The sequence below is a fragment of the Lissotriton vulgaris genome, chromosome 6 (genome assembly GCF_964263255.1).
Source record: "Lissotriton vulgaris chromosome 6, aLisVul1.2, whole genome shotgun sequence".
Lineage (NCBI taxonomy): Eukaryota > Metazoa > Chordata > Amphibia > Caudata > Salamandridae > Lissotriton > Lissotriton vulgaris.
In genome coordinates this window covers 1,567,307,417-1,567,328,884 of record NC_141694.1, presented here as the reverse complement: position 1 = coordinate 1,567,328,884, position 21,468 = coordinate 1,567,307,417, and the positions used below count along the sequence as shown (strand labels likewise).

Genomic DNA, 21,468 nt, shown 5'->3' with positions numbered 1-21,468 from the left:
AGGTAAAAAAGAAAAGAAAAAATGAAATTCCAGAGAGACACCCATAATACAGAATTGCTGAGTGACAGAGAAGCAAATTCCAGTTCCCACTGATCAAAGAAAAAAAGATATCTTTGAAGATGACAGCAGGGAGTATTGGCGTGTATACAACATAACAGCTGCACAGCACAACTTGGGAAAAGCTCTCTTTTAAACACATTTCAAGCTGTTTTCAGTGGCAACATTATAGAGTAAGGTACACAGGGGCAGGCTACAGGAAAAGCCTAAGGGCCTTATTATGACTTTGGCGGTTTTGCAGTGGGCCTGCCACACTGCTGCCCCGCTCCGAGACCGCTCTAAAGCCATTAAAACCACCCACCATAGTATGACTTATTTTTACTCTCGTATGCAGTTAAGATTTGAACAAGGCACCGCAATGCGAGCGCCAAAAGCAGTTTCTGCAGATTATGGACAGAGAAGTCCATGCCCTGCAGGCACTGGAGGTGCATGCACACAGGTGTGCACAATATGTGCCCCCTGCATAAACTCCATGGCGCTGAGGCAACATGGGGCCATATTGGCCCCCATTGTTTCCTCAACGCCACACTTTTCATGGGGGTCGCACCATCATGAAAAGTGTGGCAGTGAGGAAACTCCTAATATGCTTGGTGGTGCTGCAGGGGCACCTTAAGCATGTTAGGGGCCTCAGACCTCTGCACCACCATTAGCGGTCCTGTGGAGGTCCAATAGCCACAGTCCTAATGCGGCGGGCAGACTGCCAGTCTGGCAATCCGCGGACTGCCACCATACCGCTGAACTCATAATAAGGGCCAAAAACTTAAAAGTGGTACCAAAAGTAGTATCTGGACAGCTTCAAGGGGAGATTTAAACAGAAACAATCATTAAGTGTACAACTGCAAATAACTAGTGAACCATAGGTGTTTGTTACACTTTTTTCTAGGACACCTCGTAAGGGGGGGTGTTCTTGATTTTTAAAACACAAATTGAATGCGCTCACCACAAGATCAAAAAAGTTTGCTGAAATGTTTCAAGTTATTTCACCAACATTGAATACGGTACCTTACATCTGCCAACATTTTGATGCTCTTAAAATAAAAGAAAGAAGCAACACTGGGCAATAGAGGAACGCATAACAGAAAAAGTTTATTATTCATGTTTTGGTGTAGTTTTTTTTACAAATGGTAACAGGTTAATATTTACACAGTGGTAATTACTTTCCATTAAGAACTTTCAATAGTCCAGCATTATCTGTTGCACCAGTTACATCCTTAGTTTAAAGATATCCATTAAGGGACTGTCTTGTTCTTACATTCTGGATAGCTCTTGTTCAGGAAATGCCATATGTTCTCAGAGTTCCTATATAGAGCAAATAGTCCTGTAGGCAAGTGGGCAAAGGTAACTGGCGGATATGGTGGTCGGTCCGCAGATGTTCACTTTTTAGAAGTGTCCGTATCTCAAGACGGCAAAGGTGAGACAATGATGGCATTAATCCTAAATAAACAAACAAAACAACTAAGTAAGTCTTTAATTTGGTTAAACTATACACATTACAGCCACTAAACGCTTCCAATCCTACTCAAGGAAAAAGTGCCCGTATATTCAGTCCATGGACCACACGGTTCCTTATGAAAGCAGCCCACTTAAGTTGTTATTTCCTACTTTATTGTGTTTTCATAGTTCTTTCTTTTGTGCCTGTTTTCCACCAGTAGCGGTTGCCACAATAAAGAGGTGGCGAGGCAGGTGGAGGGGGCACCGGGGAGCGTGGGCATGCAGGGGGAATAGTAATAAACAAGCATTGGAAATGCAATAGGTCTCGCACCATTAGAGTTAGTGCTTTTAGAATTGTTTATGGGTTTTTTTTGTAAATGTTTAGCATTTTTGTTTCCTGTAGCCAATGCTAAAGAATTACAAATAAAAAAAGCCATAAACATTTCTTAAAGCTGTAACTGAAATGGTCTGAGACCTATTGCACTGTGTGAGGGTGAGGGGTTGAGGATGAGTGAGGGTGAGGGGTTGAGGGTGAGTGAGGGTGAGGGTGAGGGGTTGAGTGTGAGTGAGGGTGAGGGGTTGAGGGTGAGTGAGGGTGAGGGAGGGTGCGGGTGAGTGAGGGTGAGGGTGAGTGAGGGTGAGGGGTTGAGGGTGAGTGAGGGTGAGGGGTTGAGGGTGAGTGAGGGTGAGGGTGAGTGAGGGTGAGTGAGGGTGAGGGGGTGAAGGTGAGTGAGGGTGAGTGAGGGTGAGTGAGGGTGAGTGAGGGTGAGGGGTTGAGGGTGAGTGAGAGTGAGGGTGAGTGAGGGGTTGAGGGTGAGGGGTTGAGGGTGAGGGGTTGAGGGTGAGGGGTTGAGGGGTTGAGGGTGAGGGGTTGAGGGTGAGGGGTTGAGGGTGAGGGGTTGAGGGTGAGTGAGGGTGAGTGAGGGTGAGGGTGAGTGAGGGTGAGGGTGAGGGGTTGAGGGTGAGGGGTTGAGGGTGAGTGAGGGTGAGGGGTTGAGGGTGAGTGAGGGTGAGGGTGAGTGAGGGTGAGTGAGGGTGAGGGTGAGTGAGGGTGAGGGTGAGGGTGAGGGGTTGAGGGTGAGGGGTTGAGGGTGAGTGGTTGATGGTGAGTGAGGGAGAGGGGTTGAGGGTGAGGGGTTGAGGGTGAGTGAGGGTGAGGGGTTGAGGGTGAGGGAGGGTAAGGGGTTGAGGGTGAGGGGTTGAGGGTGAGTGAGGGTGAGGGGTTGAGGGTGAGTGAGGGTGAGGGGTTGAGGGTGAGTGAGGGTGAGGGGTTGAGGGTGAGTGAGGGTGAGGGGTTGAGGGTGAGTGAGGGTGAGGGTGAGTGAGGGTGAGTGAGGGTGAGGGGTTGAGGGTGAGGGGTTGAGGGTGAGTGAGGGTGAGGGTGAGTGAGGGTGAGTGAGGGTGAGGGGGTGAGGGTGAGGGTGAGTGAGGGTGAGTGAGGGTGAGGGGTTGAGGGTGAGGGGTTGAGGGGTTGAGGGTGAGGGGTTGAGGGTGAGTGAGGGTGAGGGTGAGGGGTTGAGGGTGAGGGTGAGTGAGGGTGAGTGGGGGTGAGGGTGAGTGAGGGTGAGTGAGGGAGGGTGAGGGGTTGAGGGGGAGGGGTCGAGGGGAAGGGGTCGAGGGTGAGTGAGGGTGAGGGGTTGAGGGTGAGGGGTTGAGGGTGAGGGGTTGAGGGTGAGTGAGGGTGAGGTGTTGAGGGTGAGTGAGGGTGAGGGGTTGAGGGTGAGTGAGGATGAGTGAGAGTGAGGGTGAGTGAGGGGTTGAGGGTGAGGGGTTGAGGGTGAGTGAGGGTGAGGTGTTGAGGGTGAGTGAGGGTGAGGGGTTGAGGGTGTGTGTGTGACAGTAACTTGTGTGTGTGAGGGCAGTGTGTGTCAATGCAACGGGGCTCATGTTATCGACCTCAGAAGCATTAAAAGTGTGTGTCTTGGAACGTCTGAGGGCAGCTCGTGTTACAAGCTTGCTTTGAAGATGGTCATGCAGTGCTGGGAGTGGAGCAGATGGTCCTGTTTATGACCTGCAGAGTGCGTGTGAAGTGGGTGCCGATGAAGTGACTGGGGGGTGAGGGGTGTGCAGCCTGGTGTGCTGAAGCCTGGCAGCAGAGGCGGCGCGCGCCAGCAGAGGCGGCGCCTGCACACAAATTGGGTAGGGGGAGGGGGAGGGGGGGGGGTGTTGTAAAGCAAACGGGTGACACTGCATCAGGGTCGGAATGGCCTTATGGGAAAGCACTCAGTGCTTGATGAGCAGCATGACTGATCAGGACGAGGGCGATTTTTTTTTTAGCTGGTGGTGTGCTTGTTAAATGGCCAAATAGGCTGGGTTTGTAACGCCGATTTCCATGATGTTACTACAAAAATGCTCGCAGCAAACACACATACACAGTCTCCCACACCTTACAAAATACCCATACAGCGTGTCTTTACACGTTCAAAAGTGGCCAGATAGGCAAACATTGGTCACTTTTTTCGCAAATGGAGGAAACTTTAATTGTGGTTTCCGAACACTTTTTTGTTCCTGAGTCCGACCCTGGACTACATGCCTTCCATCTCACGGTACCGTACAGTCTAAATTGAGTAATATATTCGTGTAAGGCACGGATTGATGCAAGATGTACTGGCTGTGAGCCTGTTAACAACGCACGAGCTGCCCCTACTGCTGCGCATCTTAACACCAACATCTCTAATAACACCGAGGCATCGATCGAAGCCTGGCAGCAGAGGCGGCGCGCGCCAGCAGAGGCGGCGCCTGCACACAAATTGGGTAGGGGGAGGGGGGGGGGAGGGTGTTGTAAAGCAAACGGGTGACACTGCATCAGGGTCGGAATGGCCTTATGGGAAAGCACTCAGTGCTTGATGAGCAGCATGACTGATCAGGACGAGGGGCGATTTTTTTTTTAGCTGGTGGTGTGCTTGTTAAATGGCCAAATAGGCTGGGTTTGTAACGCCGATTTCCATGATGTTACTACAAAAATGCTCGCAGCAAACACACATACACAGTCTCCCACACCTTACAAAATACCCATACAGCGTGTCTTTACACGTTCAAAAGTGGCCAGATAGGCAAACATTGGTCACTTTTTTCGCAAATGGAGGAAACTTTAATTGTGGTTTCCGAACACTTTTTTGTTCCTGAGTCCGACCCTGGACTACATGCCTTCCATCTCACGGTACCGTACAGTCTAAATTGAGTAATATATTCGTGTAAGGCACGGATTGATGCAAGATGTACTGGCTGTGAGCCTGTTAACAACGCACGAGCTGCCCCTACTGCTGCGCATCTTAACACCAACATCTCTAATAACACCGAGGCATTGATCTTGAAACAGCAGGTGCCGCTGTAACGTACGGTGTACATTATACATCATGCTGTCAGACTTGCTCCTACGAGCAGCCAAGCAGATCAAGGTCCGCAGCTTGAACGCAGAGTCCGAGTTGGAAAAGACAAGCTCACACAAGACGTGTCAGAAGGCGAAGCTTGGCGCAGGACTGCAGTGTCCACTCCGGGATCCACCGCAGAGCTGTGGCGCGTGCTGTAGTGTCACGTGTGCAAACAGTGGTGGTCCTAAAGCCCTGTAATCAGGGCCGAGCTCCACTCCACGCCTGGATCAGGTCATGGTAGATGGGAGCGTGTTGATTTTTTCAAGTCATCAATTGTGTGCCGAAGGGCTCCATTGTAGATGCCCCGTTTAACAAATCTTTCATCGGACTTACACATTTTACTGGAAGCGTGACATTACAAAAACAAGTTGTCGTTTAAGCACGGCGGGCAGGGGAGGGGGCGGAGAGGGGAGAGGTGCGACACGGCAGGCAGGCAGGGGAGGAGAGTAGGAGGAGGAGGGGGGAGGAGAGTAGGGGAGGCACGGCCTAGCGGCAGGCAGGCAGGGGAGGAGAGGAGGAGGGGGGAGGAGAGTAGGGGAGGCACGGCCTAGCGGCCGTGCAATCAAGTAGTGAGGGGGCGGAGCTGGGGGAGGCTGTGAGAGAGAGTAGGCGGCTGGGGGCATGTGCACGCGCATTTAAGCTCAATGCGCATGCGCATTGAGCTTAAATTTCTCGTGCACTGCAAGGAATCGCCACGATTCCTTGCAGTGTGGATAAAGAGCGGATAAGTGCCAATACTCTCGCCTTGCTCGATGCGCATGCGCATCGACAGGCGAGACCTAAAAAACACTTACCTGGAGCTGCCCCACCTATCACGTCATACCTCATCCTTCCTTGTCCCAGCAAGCACTGGGGTCGTGCCACGGACTACCTGTGCAACCCCCCCCCCGCTGCTCTCATACTATGTGAGCAGGGCAGGGATTGGCCTGAGCGGGCTGACTACGGAATCAGTGGGGGATTCTCCAGCCTGGCTGTTTAAAACAGACGGGCTGGAGAAACCTAAGTATGGCTTGTGTGTTTTGGTCGGACTCAGGCGGCTGACCAAACACATATATTTGCACTTAGGGCGTGCACATAGCAATCCTCCTCCCTGCGCAAAATGGTCAGAGCCGGCAAATGAAAAATAAACCGAACATCGTTTTATTTTTCATTTGCTGGCTCTGAGCAAGGCAGTGGGGTGACGCTACTCCGCCATTGCGGAGGAGCTGCCGCTGTTTTTCACACTATTTTAACAAGCAATATATATGTGCCAAATAGTCAGATGCTCTAAATGAACGTAATATATTCTGCAACAACAGATAAGTATTTTCTTTTTCAATACAAGATCTTCAAATGACACTTTTCTTTTTTTAATTGCCAAATATTTATCACATTTTACAATTTTCCGACCTCTCAATATAAAAATATCTCATAGTTTCAAAACAAGCTCAATTTGGTATCAATTAGCTTCACAGGTGCTTCGCTTTGCCTTTCCTTGTTTCTTTTTTTCAATTTCTTATGGCTCTGACAATGCACATAAATCCATGTCTTATCATAACTCATGGCTTACAAAAAACATTGCGAGATGTTTTTGGCATTAGCAATGTCAAAACCGATATAAGCAATGGCAAAGTCAATAGGTCTGTACCCCAGAGTCACAGTCAAGACCAGCTAACTTTGTGAATGTTTGTTTCACAAGCCTAGGCCAAATAGTACATCATCACAAGATTATCCTGATGGTATGAAGAAAGGCGAATCATAGCAAAGTCTATTTCTATCAAGTTTTTAGGGCTAGTAGTTATGAACCTAAATCATTTCTTAGTAGGTCAATTGCAAAAGCCTCACAACAAGTTGCATTTCGTAGGTAAACTTTTGTGGACCTTTATATTCACACTTAGAATTTCACACTGCATCACACGTTGTCATTGTTTTCCATTCAAGCACGTGCTCTGTGGAATCCTAGAGGTCACGTACTGGTATTCTTTATATTTCTATTTTGAACCCTGAAAGCAACACGTACTCTGCCATACCAATCTGTTAATTATTGGAGGACAGGAGCATGAAAACTTCTATGGAGCACCAAGTGGCAATATTAGTGAGACGCTGCTCAAATGTAGAAGAATTCACCGAAATAGGCATCTCCAAACGGGATAAAACATTCACAGGAAACAAAAGGTAATAACTCAACCTGAAGTGGTGATGCATAAAATCAGGAGTAGAACAGAAACAATAAATCTACTTTACATGATGTAGGACCTAATAACAGCAAGGGTTCCTCTAAATTCATGACACAATTGAAAGCCATCCTCTGATATAACAGCTTCAAGAAATCGGATTGGAACCCACATATTTAGGCCCAAAATTAAGCTGGGAAATATGTTTGTACACAGCCACGCAAACTATGAATCCTAATGCAGATGTACTGGTGCAGATACGAAAACCTCAACCTAGTCATACTGACAAATAATATATTCTTAATTACGTGGCCTATTATGTGAACTAAAGTGCCATTCTTTCTTGTTACAAGGACCCCGTCTTTAGGAGGCATGTCCTTTCATATCCTAGAACTCTTCTGAACGGCTCAACATTTTTAACAAGCGAGAAGGGCCAGAGTAAAGCGGTCTGAGTAAAGTTATGTGGACTGACGCTATTAGTTGCCTCAATACTAGAGAGTCAGCACAAAGAGGGCTATGACAAAGAAATGAACTCCCGAACTGCGAACAAGAGGATCAGGGGAACGCCATCTTAATGCACAAAAACAAGGAAGCCTCGGGATTGACCAACGAAAAGGAAGGCCATGTTCAGTGTGCTTAATGATTCTTCTACCTACACTCACAAAACATGCAATAGGTTTTGCTGAACCATGGTGTTCCCCAATGGATGCAGCATTAAGATTTATGTACGTGCTTCATCTGCGAATTATAAGGTTTGAAGCCAAACTTGTTGCCAAGCATAGCGCCTCCCTGCTGTTATGTGGTCCACTTTCTCAAGATGGGGTGGAGAGCAGTTTTTTGTTAAAAGTTCAGGCCGCATGAATAGTTTGTGATGGATGAGCTGTTCTTAATCCCATAAGCCTTGGTGATGCAGTAACTGACTTGCATGAGCATTTCTGGATCATCCCTATGAGGATATCTGTAAGCTCGCAAACGATTAACAATGGCGCTCAGGTTTTAAGTACATATTTCCGGAGAGGTGTATTTAACAAAGCACATTGCTGAACAAACAAGGTTTTGTCTCTTTTCAATTTCGCTTTAACTCGTGTTGTCCTCATTTTAAGTACGATTATATGAGCAAGCGTTATTCTAGGCGTTACATTGAATCATTTGTAAAACATTATGTTGTTAAAAATTCTCTTCTGCTATTTAGAAGCCTAAGGTGTTAATTTTTGTTATGGTAAAGCATAATGTGGAAACAAACTATGGAAATAGCCTCTTTGTTTGCTTCTAAGATCAGTCTTTAATTTTTATAAGTTCTGTAAGTAATATGTGACAAGGATTCAATGGTAACTCATAAGGCTGGGGGAAAAAAGCTGCCCTCAGCCGAGTTAGCTCTGGTTTAAGCATGCGTTTTCAGCAAGCCATCCGTTCTGAGTTTGGCCAAAGAGAAATAGGTGACGCGAGTTTGGCTGAATTAAAAGCAATATGAAGTGGGTGGCAAGCAATGTCGATTCCAGACCAAGCCCTACATTTGTGAAGCAATCAACGTTTGAGGCCACCCTGGCAATTTAATATACCCGTCTATTCAGCGATCACGACCTGCTTATCACCAGAGCCAGGCTGAAGGTGCAGAGAAAATATATTTAAAGAAGATGTGGGGGGAGGGGGGCTCCTCCTTAAAGTGATCTGCCTTCCCAGAAGGAACCAGTAGGCTTCCCTTAAGAGGAACCCATTACACAGCAAAATACATTTACAGCTGGTAGGGAAAATCGCTTTCGCAATTCGCAACCAGACATGATTAGGTTACTGGGAAATACTCTGCAGTGCACTCAATGTGGACAGATAGGCTATGATTATACTCATCCTGTAGTGGATGAAAGTAGCTCTTTTCAATTCATGTTTGGACTAGCTATAATCGAATGGCAGCCCTCTTCCTGTAATCCTTCTCCAGCGTGAAGCAGTATTTATGCAAGCATCTACCATTCTGTACCTCTTATCTTGTTCAGGCAACAGGCGACCGCAATTAAGACCTTGAATCACTGTGTAGTGCAATTAGAACCAGCGATAATGCTCTATTTTCGCAGTTTTTTTTTAAACTAACACAAGCCTTACAAAGCCGTGATCAAACCTGTTCAAAAATTGAATTACCAATTTATAGAGTGCAAGAGAAAAAACATGAACGTCTGTTCTATATTCCAAAAAAACGCTATTAAAATGGAAGAAAAAAGGGCTTTGGTAGCCTGGAGTTTGGTAGGTTCTGGTATCTTTTTGGCTGCTGGTCTCTAAACCCTGCAACATAATGGCTTCAGTCACGACAAGCGAGCAGCCAACTCTCTGCTAGAACAAAAGATCAGACTTTCAGAAGCAGAGGAATGTGCTGAATGATGTTGGTGGCAGTGGGAAAGACACGCTCATTCAAAATGAGCAGCTTATGTATTTATTTGCAAGACACAAACTGTCATGATTACTGCAAGGATTCACTTTGAGAAATGTATTATTGACTTGCAGGAGCAAAAGTGGATTTCTAAAAGAAAAATGTCTTGCATAAATACGATGGCGGTACATAGCATAATGTGCAGATACGATGCAGAACACAAACCAATGTAGTGACTGATGGAATGAACACAAACCTGCTCTTCTGTAATAATTAGACATCGAAATACCAAAAGACAAAAATATTTAGCCCAATAATATGGCACAGATTGGCACACTGTGCAACGTTAGCCTTTCTTTCCTATTGCACGAGTTAACATTTCTGGGTAGCTCCACATTCCTCGCGACCATGTAATATGGAGCACATAATTGTATGGCGTTAGCCAAGACGTTTTCATTTGACTAAAATTCTATGTAAAGTATACTTCAGTGGCAGCTCCTCCTCCGCCTGAATAAAATAAAATTATAATAACTTGTATTATCATTTTATTTGTTCCTGCTGCTGAAGCTTTGCAGATGGAGCAGGGCTCCTCTGCTCTCAGAGCAGGGGGAGGAGTGATGGCACTATGTAAGTGCGCATGAATGTTTGGCTGGCGGTCTTGGGCCAGCGAAACACACATGCGCAATTTGCATGGTTTCCACCCAGGCTGCATTACAGCCTGGTTGGAGAGCATGCCCAGGCTCCCAGTCCCTGCCTGTGTGCCAAACCACAGTGCTCAGACCAATCACAACGCAGCATTGCAGCATTGCAGCATTGCAGCATTGTAATTGGCTTAGGGGAGCCTGGGTGCTTCCTGTGTGCTCTTTACCTATGCTAGGCGAGACGACGGTGTAGAGATGTGGCAAGTTGCTGCAAGGCTATACGTTTTTATTTTGACTTTACCCCCTCTCCCCCGCCCTCCGCCCTGCCACCTTCGATCTGTGTCAGCCGCCAATGGTATACTTATTTAAAGAGGCTTTCAGCTAGCTCTCTTCATCTATTGGACTGTAATTGTGTCATTCACATTTTGTGTCCGCCCACTAGAGCATCCAGCATGGGGCAATGGGTCAGCCTATTCGAGCCTCTGGTTAACTTTACTTTGAGTGGCTGCATTTTACTTTCTCACAAGGCAGTGGCATAACGAAACTTGAGGCCCCCCCCCTACAAAATACATGGAGGAGCCCCCCTCCCTGGCTCACCACCTACCATTTTTGCTGAGTGGGCCCCCTGAAGTTTGCCCCCCCCCCTCAGCACGTCCTGCGGGGGCCTTTGTTACACGACTGTCACAAGGATCACATGTCCACACCAGTTAGTTCTCTTTAGTGCTAGTGTTTCATTATTATTACTTTAGTGCTGTCTTTGTGGTTAGATCCTGATGTGATAGCAGGACACTTTTATTAGCACGTCATATTGCTTTTGCTGTGATGTGCACATCCCAGCTTTATAAGTTCCTGTCTCGTGCTAATACAGTTGTAAAATCCTTTTGGAGTGCCATTGTTTATCTGACTGCTGCCATTTCACAACACAACAGATTGTGTCAATTTGAAATTGTTCTTTATAAAGTTATTCTCTTTTATGAAGAATGAAATGAAGTGCATTTATAACTCCACTCTTGTATGCCATGCTGGTATGTATTTTAATTGAGAGCTACCATATAGAATGTATTAGGTGTGGGTGAAATGTTTCATTCTGCTTGCGAGATTTGGCCACTCTGCGTTACTCTTCTAACACAGAGTTCAGGACAAATTCCACCAATCGGCGTGAGGCAGAATTTTTTCTCAGGCGAGCAAGATTTGGCCCATATCGTGATTTCCAGTCTATAGGAGGAAATCCGTCCAGATTTTTCAAACTCAGGCAGTTGCAAGCGTTTGCGGTCAGGAGGCTGCCACTCAAGTAGAATATCTACTCAAGCGGCAGCAGAATAAACTAGAGTTGCTGCACCCTCTGGAGCACTGCATGGTGCTGTTTGCACTGGTTTTTCAGCATGGAACACACTGCCGGTGATAAATCACAATACGAGCGATGAGACATGCTTATTTATGCCTGTTGGCGAAACTCCGCATGTCCTGCTTGCATAGCTTTATGGTTTGCTTCCAGTGCTCCTGTATGCGATGCTTAGATAGACATTTAACTATTACATTACTAACTGAATCTGGTCCGTTTATTCCAATTTACTGATCTCTCTATCTATCTCTTTGAACCCAAAACTACCTACATAGATTTTTGCAACCCAATTCATCTATATCTTAGCAACTCTACTTGTCTATCTATTTGCCTATCTATTTATAAACCATCTCTATCTATGCAAGTCTCTCCGTCTTTGCAAGCCTCCCTATCTGTCTGGCAAGCCTCTCTATCTCTTGTTGCAAGCCTCTATATTTATCTATCTTTGTGAGCATCTTTATTTATCAATCTTTACAAGCTTCTCTATTTATCAATCTTTGCAAGCTTTTCTATTTACCTATCTGTAAATAAAGATTTACCAAACAATGACAAAACAGCATTAATAAGGGAAGGGACAGGCAGCTAATAAGAGGCCAACAAGCTATTTTTTAGGGGTTGTTAGAGATGGGGTTTGGCTATGGGATACACCTAAGCCAGACAGAACCCACAACTCTAGTCAGGGTGAGTTACACACAAAAGATAACCCCTGCTCACCCCCTTGGTAGCTTGGCAGAGCAGTCAGGCTTATCTCTAATGCAATGTGTAAAGTGTTTGCGCAACACACACACACACACACACACACACCAGTGACACATTAGGCACACAACGCAAGGTTATATAAAAATATCCTTTGTATTAGTCATAAAAACGCATTAGACCACAATCACATAAATCACTGCCACTAGAGCAATTGTCATCACATAAATCACTGCCACTAGGCACTTGTCAGGTTGTTACATACACCCTAAAAATCACTTTGCAATAAGGCAATTTGTCATAGACATAACATAGATCCTACATCACTTTGTAGTGTCGGTCAACCCCTTTTGACCTTGGCCAGTATCACAAATCTCACTGTGAAAACATTAACAGATCCAACTGGCAGGAAAGCCCGCTTTCCATCAAGACTCTTCCCCCTGCACCCTTGTTTCAGGCCACTTCTGCTGTAAAGAAACGTTCCATTGTGTTCCGCAGAGCCAGCAAGTATCAAACTCCACAGGTGGAGTGCGGGGAAATGAAGCTGCCAAAGGTTCTTCCCCTTGAGACAAGCACCTTGGTGCTAGCTGGTTGTGAGCACACCGCCTTTGTGCACTTGGGCGGATCAACATGAAGGGGGCCGGCCGGACCGTACTTGTTTCAGTCGTGCAGCGGGGCTGGTAGCCAGCCCGATGCCTTCGGTGGAGCTCTGAAATGCGGAAGGGACTGCCAGCAATAAAATGGTCCCAGTTGGCTCCATAGCCAGAAAGGGGGGCAGAACACCACCACCACTTTGTGAGCCCTCAGTGGGTCTCAGTTGGGAGGAACACAAGGCTCTCTGCATCTCACTGCTCGTCTGCCTGGTGCGGCTTGGAGGCTCCTGGTTCCCTTGGCCACACCCGCCACCAGGCTTTGTCGGCAGCAGAAGCCACAATCACTTCCTGGTCTGGGATCCCAGTTGCCACGACAACGCTCTCGAGCCCTACGGAGTTGCTCTTTGACAGGCTAGCCCTACCCACTGGTGTGGCCACGTCAGATGCTCCCCGGTTGCATCGCAATGCCAGCAGGCCTTCTTCCCTGGTCCTGCTTACAGCGGGACATCAGCTTTCTCCAATGGCTGCTGGCGGTGGAGACGGCACGCAGCGCCTGGGAAAGAGTGACAACAGAAGGGTAGGAAAAGCAGGAACCAGACGCAACCTGATCCGGAACAGCAGGACCCGCAAGAACGGCGCAGAAGAAGTCAGCACTCCCCCAACAGACCATCAGGAACAACCCACCAAGGCAAGGAACATAAAGACCAAGGAACATTAAGTCCAAAGAACAGCCCCAGAACCCAAGGATCACGCACGTAACCTGGGGATCATCCTCGACTCTGCCCTCACCATGACCAAGCAGGTCAACGCCGTCTCTGCTTCCAGCTTCAACACCCTCCGAATACTCCGCAGGATCTTCAAGTGGATCCCCTCCGACACGAGAAAAACCATCACTCAGGCCCTCGTCACCAGCAGACTGGACTACGGGAACACCCTCTACGCAGGGACAACAACCAAGCTCCTGAGACGGCTCCAAAGCATCCAGAACGCCTCTGCACGACTGGTCCTCAACGTCCCCCGATGCAACCACATCACACCCCACCTGAGAGACCTGCACAGGCTCCCCATCAACAAGAGGATCACCTTCAAACTCCTCACCCACGCACACAAAGCCGTACACAACACCGGACCAGCATACCTCAACGGTCGACTCCGCTTCTACACCCCCACCCACAGCCACCGCTCAGCCAACCTCGCCCTTGCCACAATTCCACGCATCCGGAAAGCCACCGCCGGCGGCAGATCCTTCTCCCACCTCGCCGCCAAGACCTGGAACACCCTCCCTACCGGCCTACGACAGACACAGGACCTGCTGGCCTTCAGACAACTTCTCAAGACCTGGCTTTTCGAGTAGCAGCACCCCCCCCCCCCCCCCCCCCCCCGAGACCCTCACGGGTATGTAGCGCGCTCTACAAATGATTGTTTGATTTGATTTGATTTTTAAGGATCCCAGTGGCACCAACCCACTCACCAGAAGGGCCCGCAACACCAACGGAAGAACCCAGAAAGGCACAAGACAAAAAGACCCAGGACGCAGCAGGAAATAATCCTGAAGTAACCAGGCCAACCAAGGACCCAAACTGCCAGTACAGGGCCACGAGACACCCCCAAAGCCGCCCAAAGAGCAGAGACGGCCAGGTCCACACAGAAAGGAAACAAACCCCCCCTCACTGGGAATACCGAAAAAGAGTCAAAACTCCCAGAAACACAATAGTGCTCACAAGGCCCAAAAAAAAAAAACAGGCATCAGAGCGCCATACATGAGCATAAGTCCAGGGTCGCGACAGATGGACACACTCACCTTTTGTTAGGCACGGGGAGACAAAGAGAATAGCACAGAAACACATGATGCAGAGCGATGGTGCTGAGACACGAACAACAGGTCTCCAGCCCCGAGGACGACCGCCCTAGCTGGTTCTCTCCCCTCAACCAACAAGAAAAAGACCCCCAGAGGCGAGAAAACAAGACAGAAGAGAAGCCGGGAATCGAAAGCCCCTAAGCAACTCCATCGCCGGCAGGGAGCACCCCCTAGACAGCAGGCCCAATCAAAGAAGCCAAAAGAAGACGATGAGCCAGAACCCCCCACAGGAAACAGGGGGCTCAGCAACGGGAAAGGAAGATCCGGGAACTCCCGGACAGCCACCACCCCCAGCAGAGGAAACCAAGGGCGGGGAACCCAGCCGGGGAACCACCACAGAAAACATGACAGTGTCCGGCAAACAAAACTAGTGCAAACAAAGGAAACAGCTGAAAGCATAAGCAGGGAAACCGGCCAAAGTAACAACAGTGCTTCCAGCAACCACACCCCGAGCACGGGAGGAGAGCGCAGAAGCGAGGCCAGCTAGAACCCAACTCCTCTGCAAACAGAACCACTGTCGGGCACCCAAACTGGACCTGCAACAAATGGAACACAGCCACACACAGGGAGAAGGAAGCCAAGGTGGGAAAAATCCAGTGCAGGCAAAACGCAACACAGTGCAACACCAGTAACATGTCAAACGCAACCAGTATTCCCAGGTGGCCTGCCAGCCAGGCCCACCCCTGTTGAACCTAAGAGATCAGACGATACCAGGCACTCTCAGGGTGGAATGGCCATAGGTCCTGGACACGAGGCAGGCCACCACCACCCGTACGACAGTCTGTATCAGAAAAGGAGTAGCCCGAAGTGCTGGGACCTTACCCCAGACAAGTCAAACGAAGTTCACACAAATCCCAGTAGCAGGACCCGTAACCCGCGTGCAGGTGAGCACACCGACCCAGCACAGATCGGAATCTAATGTCGCCCCCCAATGCCGCAGGCTGGCAAAAGTCGAAACTACCAGGGAAAGGGGCACCAGATAGGAAGACCCCTGGAGAGAGAGGATCCCACCAACCATCAACTCCAAGCAGGCCATAGCTGTAGAGACAGGACCACCTGCCGACCATAGAACATGGAACCAGGAGCCCCCGGTGACAAGAGAAGGAACACCAAAGGTTAACGATGGAAGTCGGCGATGCAGGGACCGAAATAAATGACCCCAGATGACAGCAGAAACTGACAGGCAGTGAGTAGCACACAGAGCCCTCAAGCCTGCAGTGGCACAGTAGGAGCCCAAAAAGCAGAGAACACACCCGGCCATGCCCAGGTAAAGAAACACCAACTAGGATGAAGTGGGAAATGCCACGGGGTTTTGGTACCACTGATCAGAGGAAGGCCACCGAAACAGGATGTGCAAGAAGACTACAACGCAGACCTCATGTACACCGGTGTACCAGGCACCCAGCCAACAGCACAAGGCACGCCCAGGCAGACTTCCATTAAGGTACCAACCAGGGTTAATCCTGCTTAACGTCTGAGACTAAATGAGAACAGGTGCAGTCAGGGCGGAACGCCCTTAGGCATAACCGAGAAAGAAAGACAAAGGACAAAACCTCGCCCACAATCCCAGACCGAGGAAGCCAGCGCCCAACACAAAAGGTCACTGAGGCCAATAATGGAAAGAAAAGCACAAGCTTGGACGCTGTGGGGACAGGAGACATGACACGGTGCAGAGCAAACGAATGCACCCATAACACCGCCCGACCGACCAACAATAAACTAGGTCGTGGACAAAAGAATAGGGAAAAACAAAAATGGATAAACACAGCCGCCAACGGCCGCAACCACCAACAAGATACGGACAGTCCATACTACACACCACAACCGGAAATACGCACAAAAAGCATAGAAGAAAAGTGAGTGCTGCCAGGCCAGAACGCAAGCATCATCACGAAACTCGAGAGAGTAGCCAAAAACGGCAATGCCGAGCAACAAAAGGACAGTAAAAAATGGCAAAGACCCCAACGAAAGGGAGAGTGAGACGAAAGTTAGTAACTGCACACCATTGCTACCCCTCCTCCCCACCACCAGGAACTCAAAGTGCCCCGGGTGCCCATGGGCAGAACCATACGAACCCACCCAACACGCACTAATGACAGAGGAATAGACTCAGGGTGCTGCGCTCACAGTGACAACAGTGCAGAAGAGAGGAAGGCAACAGGAGAAACCTACAAGGAAAAAAACGTGCCATGACCAGACTCGATTGAGGCAGCACGCGTCACTGGGAAGCCACACCAGTTACATCGAAAAGGTCCCTGGCTCGAGACAGGGCAGAACAGCCGCCAGCTGGATGCACACAGTGCATGCGAATACCGCCGCACCTCACAGGCAAGCAGTAACAAGCATTTACAATGCAATGGTTTTGCCTTTGTTAAAGTTAGAGCTATTGGCATTGCTCTTGACATTATTTTTATGTGTTTTTTTAAAAACATAAATAAATGGCATTGTCATTTACAATGCCAATAGCTTAATCGCTCGCAAATGCATGACCTCTTGCATTTTACACCCACACAGAGCCACACACGCAAAGCCACCCACACACACATAGAGTCACCCACACAATCTGCACTCTGAATCTGCACTCTGAATCTGCACTCTGAATCTGCACTCTGAATCTGCACTCTGAATCTGCACTCTGAATCTGCACTCTGAATCTGCACTCTGAATCTGCACTCTGAATCTGCACTCTGAATCTGCACTCTGAATCTGCACTCTGAATCTGCACTCTGAATCTGCACTCTGAATCTGCACTCTGAATCTGCACTCTGAATCTGCACTCTGAATCTGCACTCTGAATCTGCACTCTGGAAGCTCTTAGCACTGCAGTGAGCTGAGGGTTGTGATTTAATCTACAATCGTTGCTGGGTACAGCACCATTAGGCAGGCAGTGTTAAAGTTGGGGAGATCTAGGAAGAGCTGTTTCTGAGTGTCACGAGGTGTCCGCTGTTGCCAGCAACACTGGATTTGGAGAACTACTAGATAAGGTGCCAAAGAAGAGATCACCCTATGGAAAAGCTGCTGGGAATCTGCAAACCCATGTCCAATCCTATCTTAATGGACTAGCAGTACCCATGGTGGTCCACATCAATAGTTCATACTAACTGAGTAATAGAATCAGACTCACTGTGCCTCTCCTTGTGAGACTGCCATTCACTTGTTGTCCTCTACGTCTAGCTTTTTTTCAATATCTGCCTCTGCAAACATCTGTTGGGTCCACTCCCTCAATTACAGCAATTCAACACCTCAACATCCCTTGTCTATGGACTTGAGTGTGTCACCATGAAAGATACGAGCAAGGATTTCGAATCCTTTCTCGTGGTCAAATCAATAAATGTAGATGTTCACCCTTCTATGGGCTACTAACACCAAGGCACATATTTATCAATGTTTTACATTGTTCTTGCAGCGCACAATGCAATATAGGGCGACACAAAACCTATAATGAGATTTATGAATGCACTTAGGGCCACCTTGCATGGCTCTGTGTGGCTTGATAAATCTGGAGTAGTGTGAGGCAGCACAAGTCACAGCCTTGTGTTACTCTGCCCTGGGAAGGTGTTCATGGGTGGAGTGTGAGTGTTTCCATGCATCCACCCATGGATTTTTTATGCAAACCAGATCTACCAAGAAGGAGAAACCAGGGAATGCATCACAATGCTATGCCTTTCCAGGGGAGGTGTAACAAGGAGAAATATCTTTACTTCGCCCCATTGTTTCCTCTTTCTCAGTGTGCTGTAGCACACTTAGAAAGAGGGAAACTTATATGAGTATTGTTTTTGTGCATAAAGGTGCCCCGTCCGGCACAAAAAAAGTTCAGCCCACAACCCAGGCACCGTTGCTCCATGGCACAAGGGTGCCTGCATTGGTGCGGGCAGTAGTTTGTATGCCAGCACAGGAGGAGAACCGGAATGCACCACATGTTAAATATGTTGCATTTCTGCCCTTTGACGCAGCCTAAGGAGCGCAGTTGCGTTGTGTCAAACCTTGATAAATTGGCCCCCAATCTATAAATTTCTTTCACTGACTGATGCTTCCAGCTGCGGCTCCTGCAGGTAAGCGCATGGGTGGGGGGGTGGGGGGGGGTAAGCAGGGCGGGTAGTTGACAGATGACGGAATAAGATTTGTAAATTTATTTTCATGATTCCGCCGTCTGTCGATTTTCGTGCCACGCCACGCCCCACCACGCTTACCCGCAGGAGCCGTGGCTGGGTGCTTCAGCACTGACATTGTGCAGTCAAAAAACCAAGGCCCACATTAAAATCCATTGCATTTGTCAATTTCTCAGTCCCACAACCTTGTAGCTTAAGCCCCCTCAATCCCCACTCCAATCTGCTTCTGAGCCGATGGGTCTCCTCAGATGAGACTTCTGGCCTTAATTCTGAAACTGCAAGCATTCTGCTGCAAAGGCCTTGGCGTGTTGGCTTTCTTAATGTAGCATTAGAACTGACTCCTCTCAACTGATTCATAAAATGCCCGTCAGTTAACCTCATGAACTTCCTTTGAGGCATATTGCAAATTATGAATGGACGTGACTCACTGTGGCGCTGGGTGCAGATGAATTTAGTCTTCACACTGCAAGTATCTGTGGGTGCTCACTGCCACATCCTCTCTGCTTTCAGTGATAACTCACTGCAAACAGCGGGACTATGCCTGACCAGGTGACTAGTGGAAGAAAGGGGAGCAAGACACAAACCATGGCATGGTTTTCCCAGGGGGCTTTGCATCTCTCCACAGTATACATAGAAATTAAGGAATGCGCCCAAAAGCTTCCCACCGAGGCCTCCAGTCACGACGTGAGGAGCGGGAAATCAGTCCGACTCTTCACTGCTTGATATGTTTCCAGAGAGTTGAGCTAAAACCCACCTCCCTGGGTTACCTCAGTCGAGAAATGTAGGACATATTTTTATGAAAGCCAGGCTCTAGCAACTTCTAAATGAGATATTAATGCTACGCTTCAATGTATAGCGCTTGTCTCGGTGTGTTTACTTGTGTGTTTCTCTGTGAGCGCCCATGCGTGTGTTGCATTGTGTATATGTGTGTGTTCATATTTGATCATGCATGTTTGTTTGTGGACGAGTGTGTTCACGCAGGAGCGCGTGCATGCATGTACTATTGCATGCTGGTGTGTTAGTGTGCATAGTGTAAGTGCACGGTACGTGCGTGTCTGTTCTTGTATATATGCATGCATGTGCATACAAGTGTGTGCGCTTTTGTGTCAGTGCATGTGGTGTGTGTCTATGGCGTTATGCAAAATGATACTCCCCTCCAGAGTCTGGTGAGGACCCTAATACTCCCATCTCTCTCAGCTATTCAGTGTGTGTGCGCGGGGGCGTGCGTGCGTGAGTGTGTGTTCGCCAATGCTGCCTCAATGTCAGCCAGGGCTGGGCAGGAGTCCATCCAGCGTGAGCCGCAGCCCTGGCCAGCTGGAATGCAGCACTGCATCGATTTCCTGCAACACTCCGATATTTCATTGCAGAGACCCAGGCCGGCCTCTGGAGCCTCCACAGAGCGCCCTGTAAGAACTAATTACACATCCGGCGTCCCGCCGGAAAAGGGGAAAACCGAAGCCCGCACCCTATCTATGGGGCAGCTCCTTGAACCGCGTGCCCCAGTAGCCCAGTCTCCAGCAGGGCCGTGCAGGAGGCAGTGCGCCTCGCGGCCAGAGACTGGAGGGACGGGTTTCCCCAGGGTGGTGGTGGAGGGGGGCAGCTTGCTCCACGGTCGGGGTATCTGCGCCACACTCAGCACAGGCTGTGCGCCTGTTGCCTGTGCACTTGGGACAGGCGGGGGGACTCTAGGCTGTGTGAAGGGTCTGAGGGAATCGACAGAACATCTCATAGGAAGCAGTAGAAATGCTGTATATTGATAAATGCCGCCTTTCTCATGAGATACCGTGTGAAGACATTAGCGGGGCCTGGGTCTTCGTTTTTGTATCAATATCGGGAATAATGCGGTTCGTGCGCGCCTCGATACATGACTGGATTTACCCCGCATCGAAATACTGCTTGCTGCAAGTCATGTTTTGTTGCATTTAAACAAGAACATGCAACGTGATGTGGGGTTGAAGTTGAAGCCTCTTGGGTTATAGAGCAGAATCCATTCTGAACGCATCCAAAGAAATGTTATTTATCTTGCATTTTATGCAATATCGCCGAAGCCGTTTAATACTATGATCTTGAGCCTGCCGGCAAGAGATTGGTAAGGGTCTCTAGCTGGAGGAGGTGTGGGAAAAGTAGAAATGAGTGATGGCGGACGTCAGGAGTGGGAGAGGATTGGTGGCAAATGTGAAAGGGCAAAAGAGGGATGGATATCAGACGGGTGTGTGCAGGAAGGCGATGCAGCAGAGCAGATTAACGGGCATTGTAGAGCGGGAACGGGGGCCGGAGACACGGGGGACGGGAACGGGCATTGTAGAGCGGGAAAGGGGGCCCGGAGACACGGGGGGCGGGAACGGGCATTGTAGAGCGGGAAAGGGGGCCCGGAGACACGGAGAGCGGGAGGGGGGGCGGGAACGGGCATTGTAGAGGAAAGCACGGTCACCAGCGGGAGGGGGGCGGGAACGGGGACGGGAGACGCTGCGAGCAGGAGAGGGGGTGGGAACAGCGGGAAATTAAAGCAAGCACTCACCTGGACTTCTTCCGGGTGCCTTCAATGCCGGACCGGATTCGGGGGCGTTCCCGGCTTTCGGCTGACGTCGCGTGACGTCGGCAAAAGCCAAAGAATGTCGGGAACGCCCCCGTGTCTGGTCCGGCATTGACGGACAGGCCCCTCATCCAATGGCTAGGCTCCATTTACGGAGCCAGCCAATGAATGACGAGGGCCGACCCAAAGCACACTACAGTTCTCATCAGGTTTTCGCCTGCGCGAAAAAGATGCGCAGAGCGCATCTTTTTGGAGAGGCAAAACCTAAAAATAGAAGCTGACAAACCCACAGCAACCAGACTCTAAACGCCCAAGGGGCAAGCACTCG

The 21,468-nt window shown here is 49.0% G+C and overlaps 1 protein-coding gene across 4 annotated transcripts in view; it reads right to left on the bottom strand.

Moving 5' to 3' along the window:
* Positions 1 to 1,124: 1,124 nt before the first annotated feature.
* The window catches only part of ASB3 (ankyrin repeat and SOCS box containing 3), a 404,583-nt gene continuing 384,239 nt past the window's right edge, over positions 1,125 to 21,468 (bottom strand). For all 4 annotated transcript variants that reach the window (XM_086927737.1, XM_086927738.1, XM_086927740.1 and 1 more), the window contains exon 11: positions 1,125 to 1,491. In XM_086927737.1, the coding sequence (XP_086783863.1) occupies positions 1,328 to 1,491 (164 nt within the window). In that variant the 3' untranslated portion in view covers positions 1,125 to 1,327. The remainder of the gene's footprint in view (positions 1,492 to 21,468) is intronic.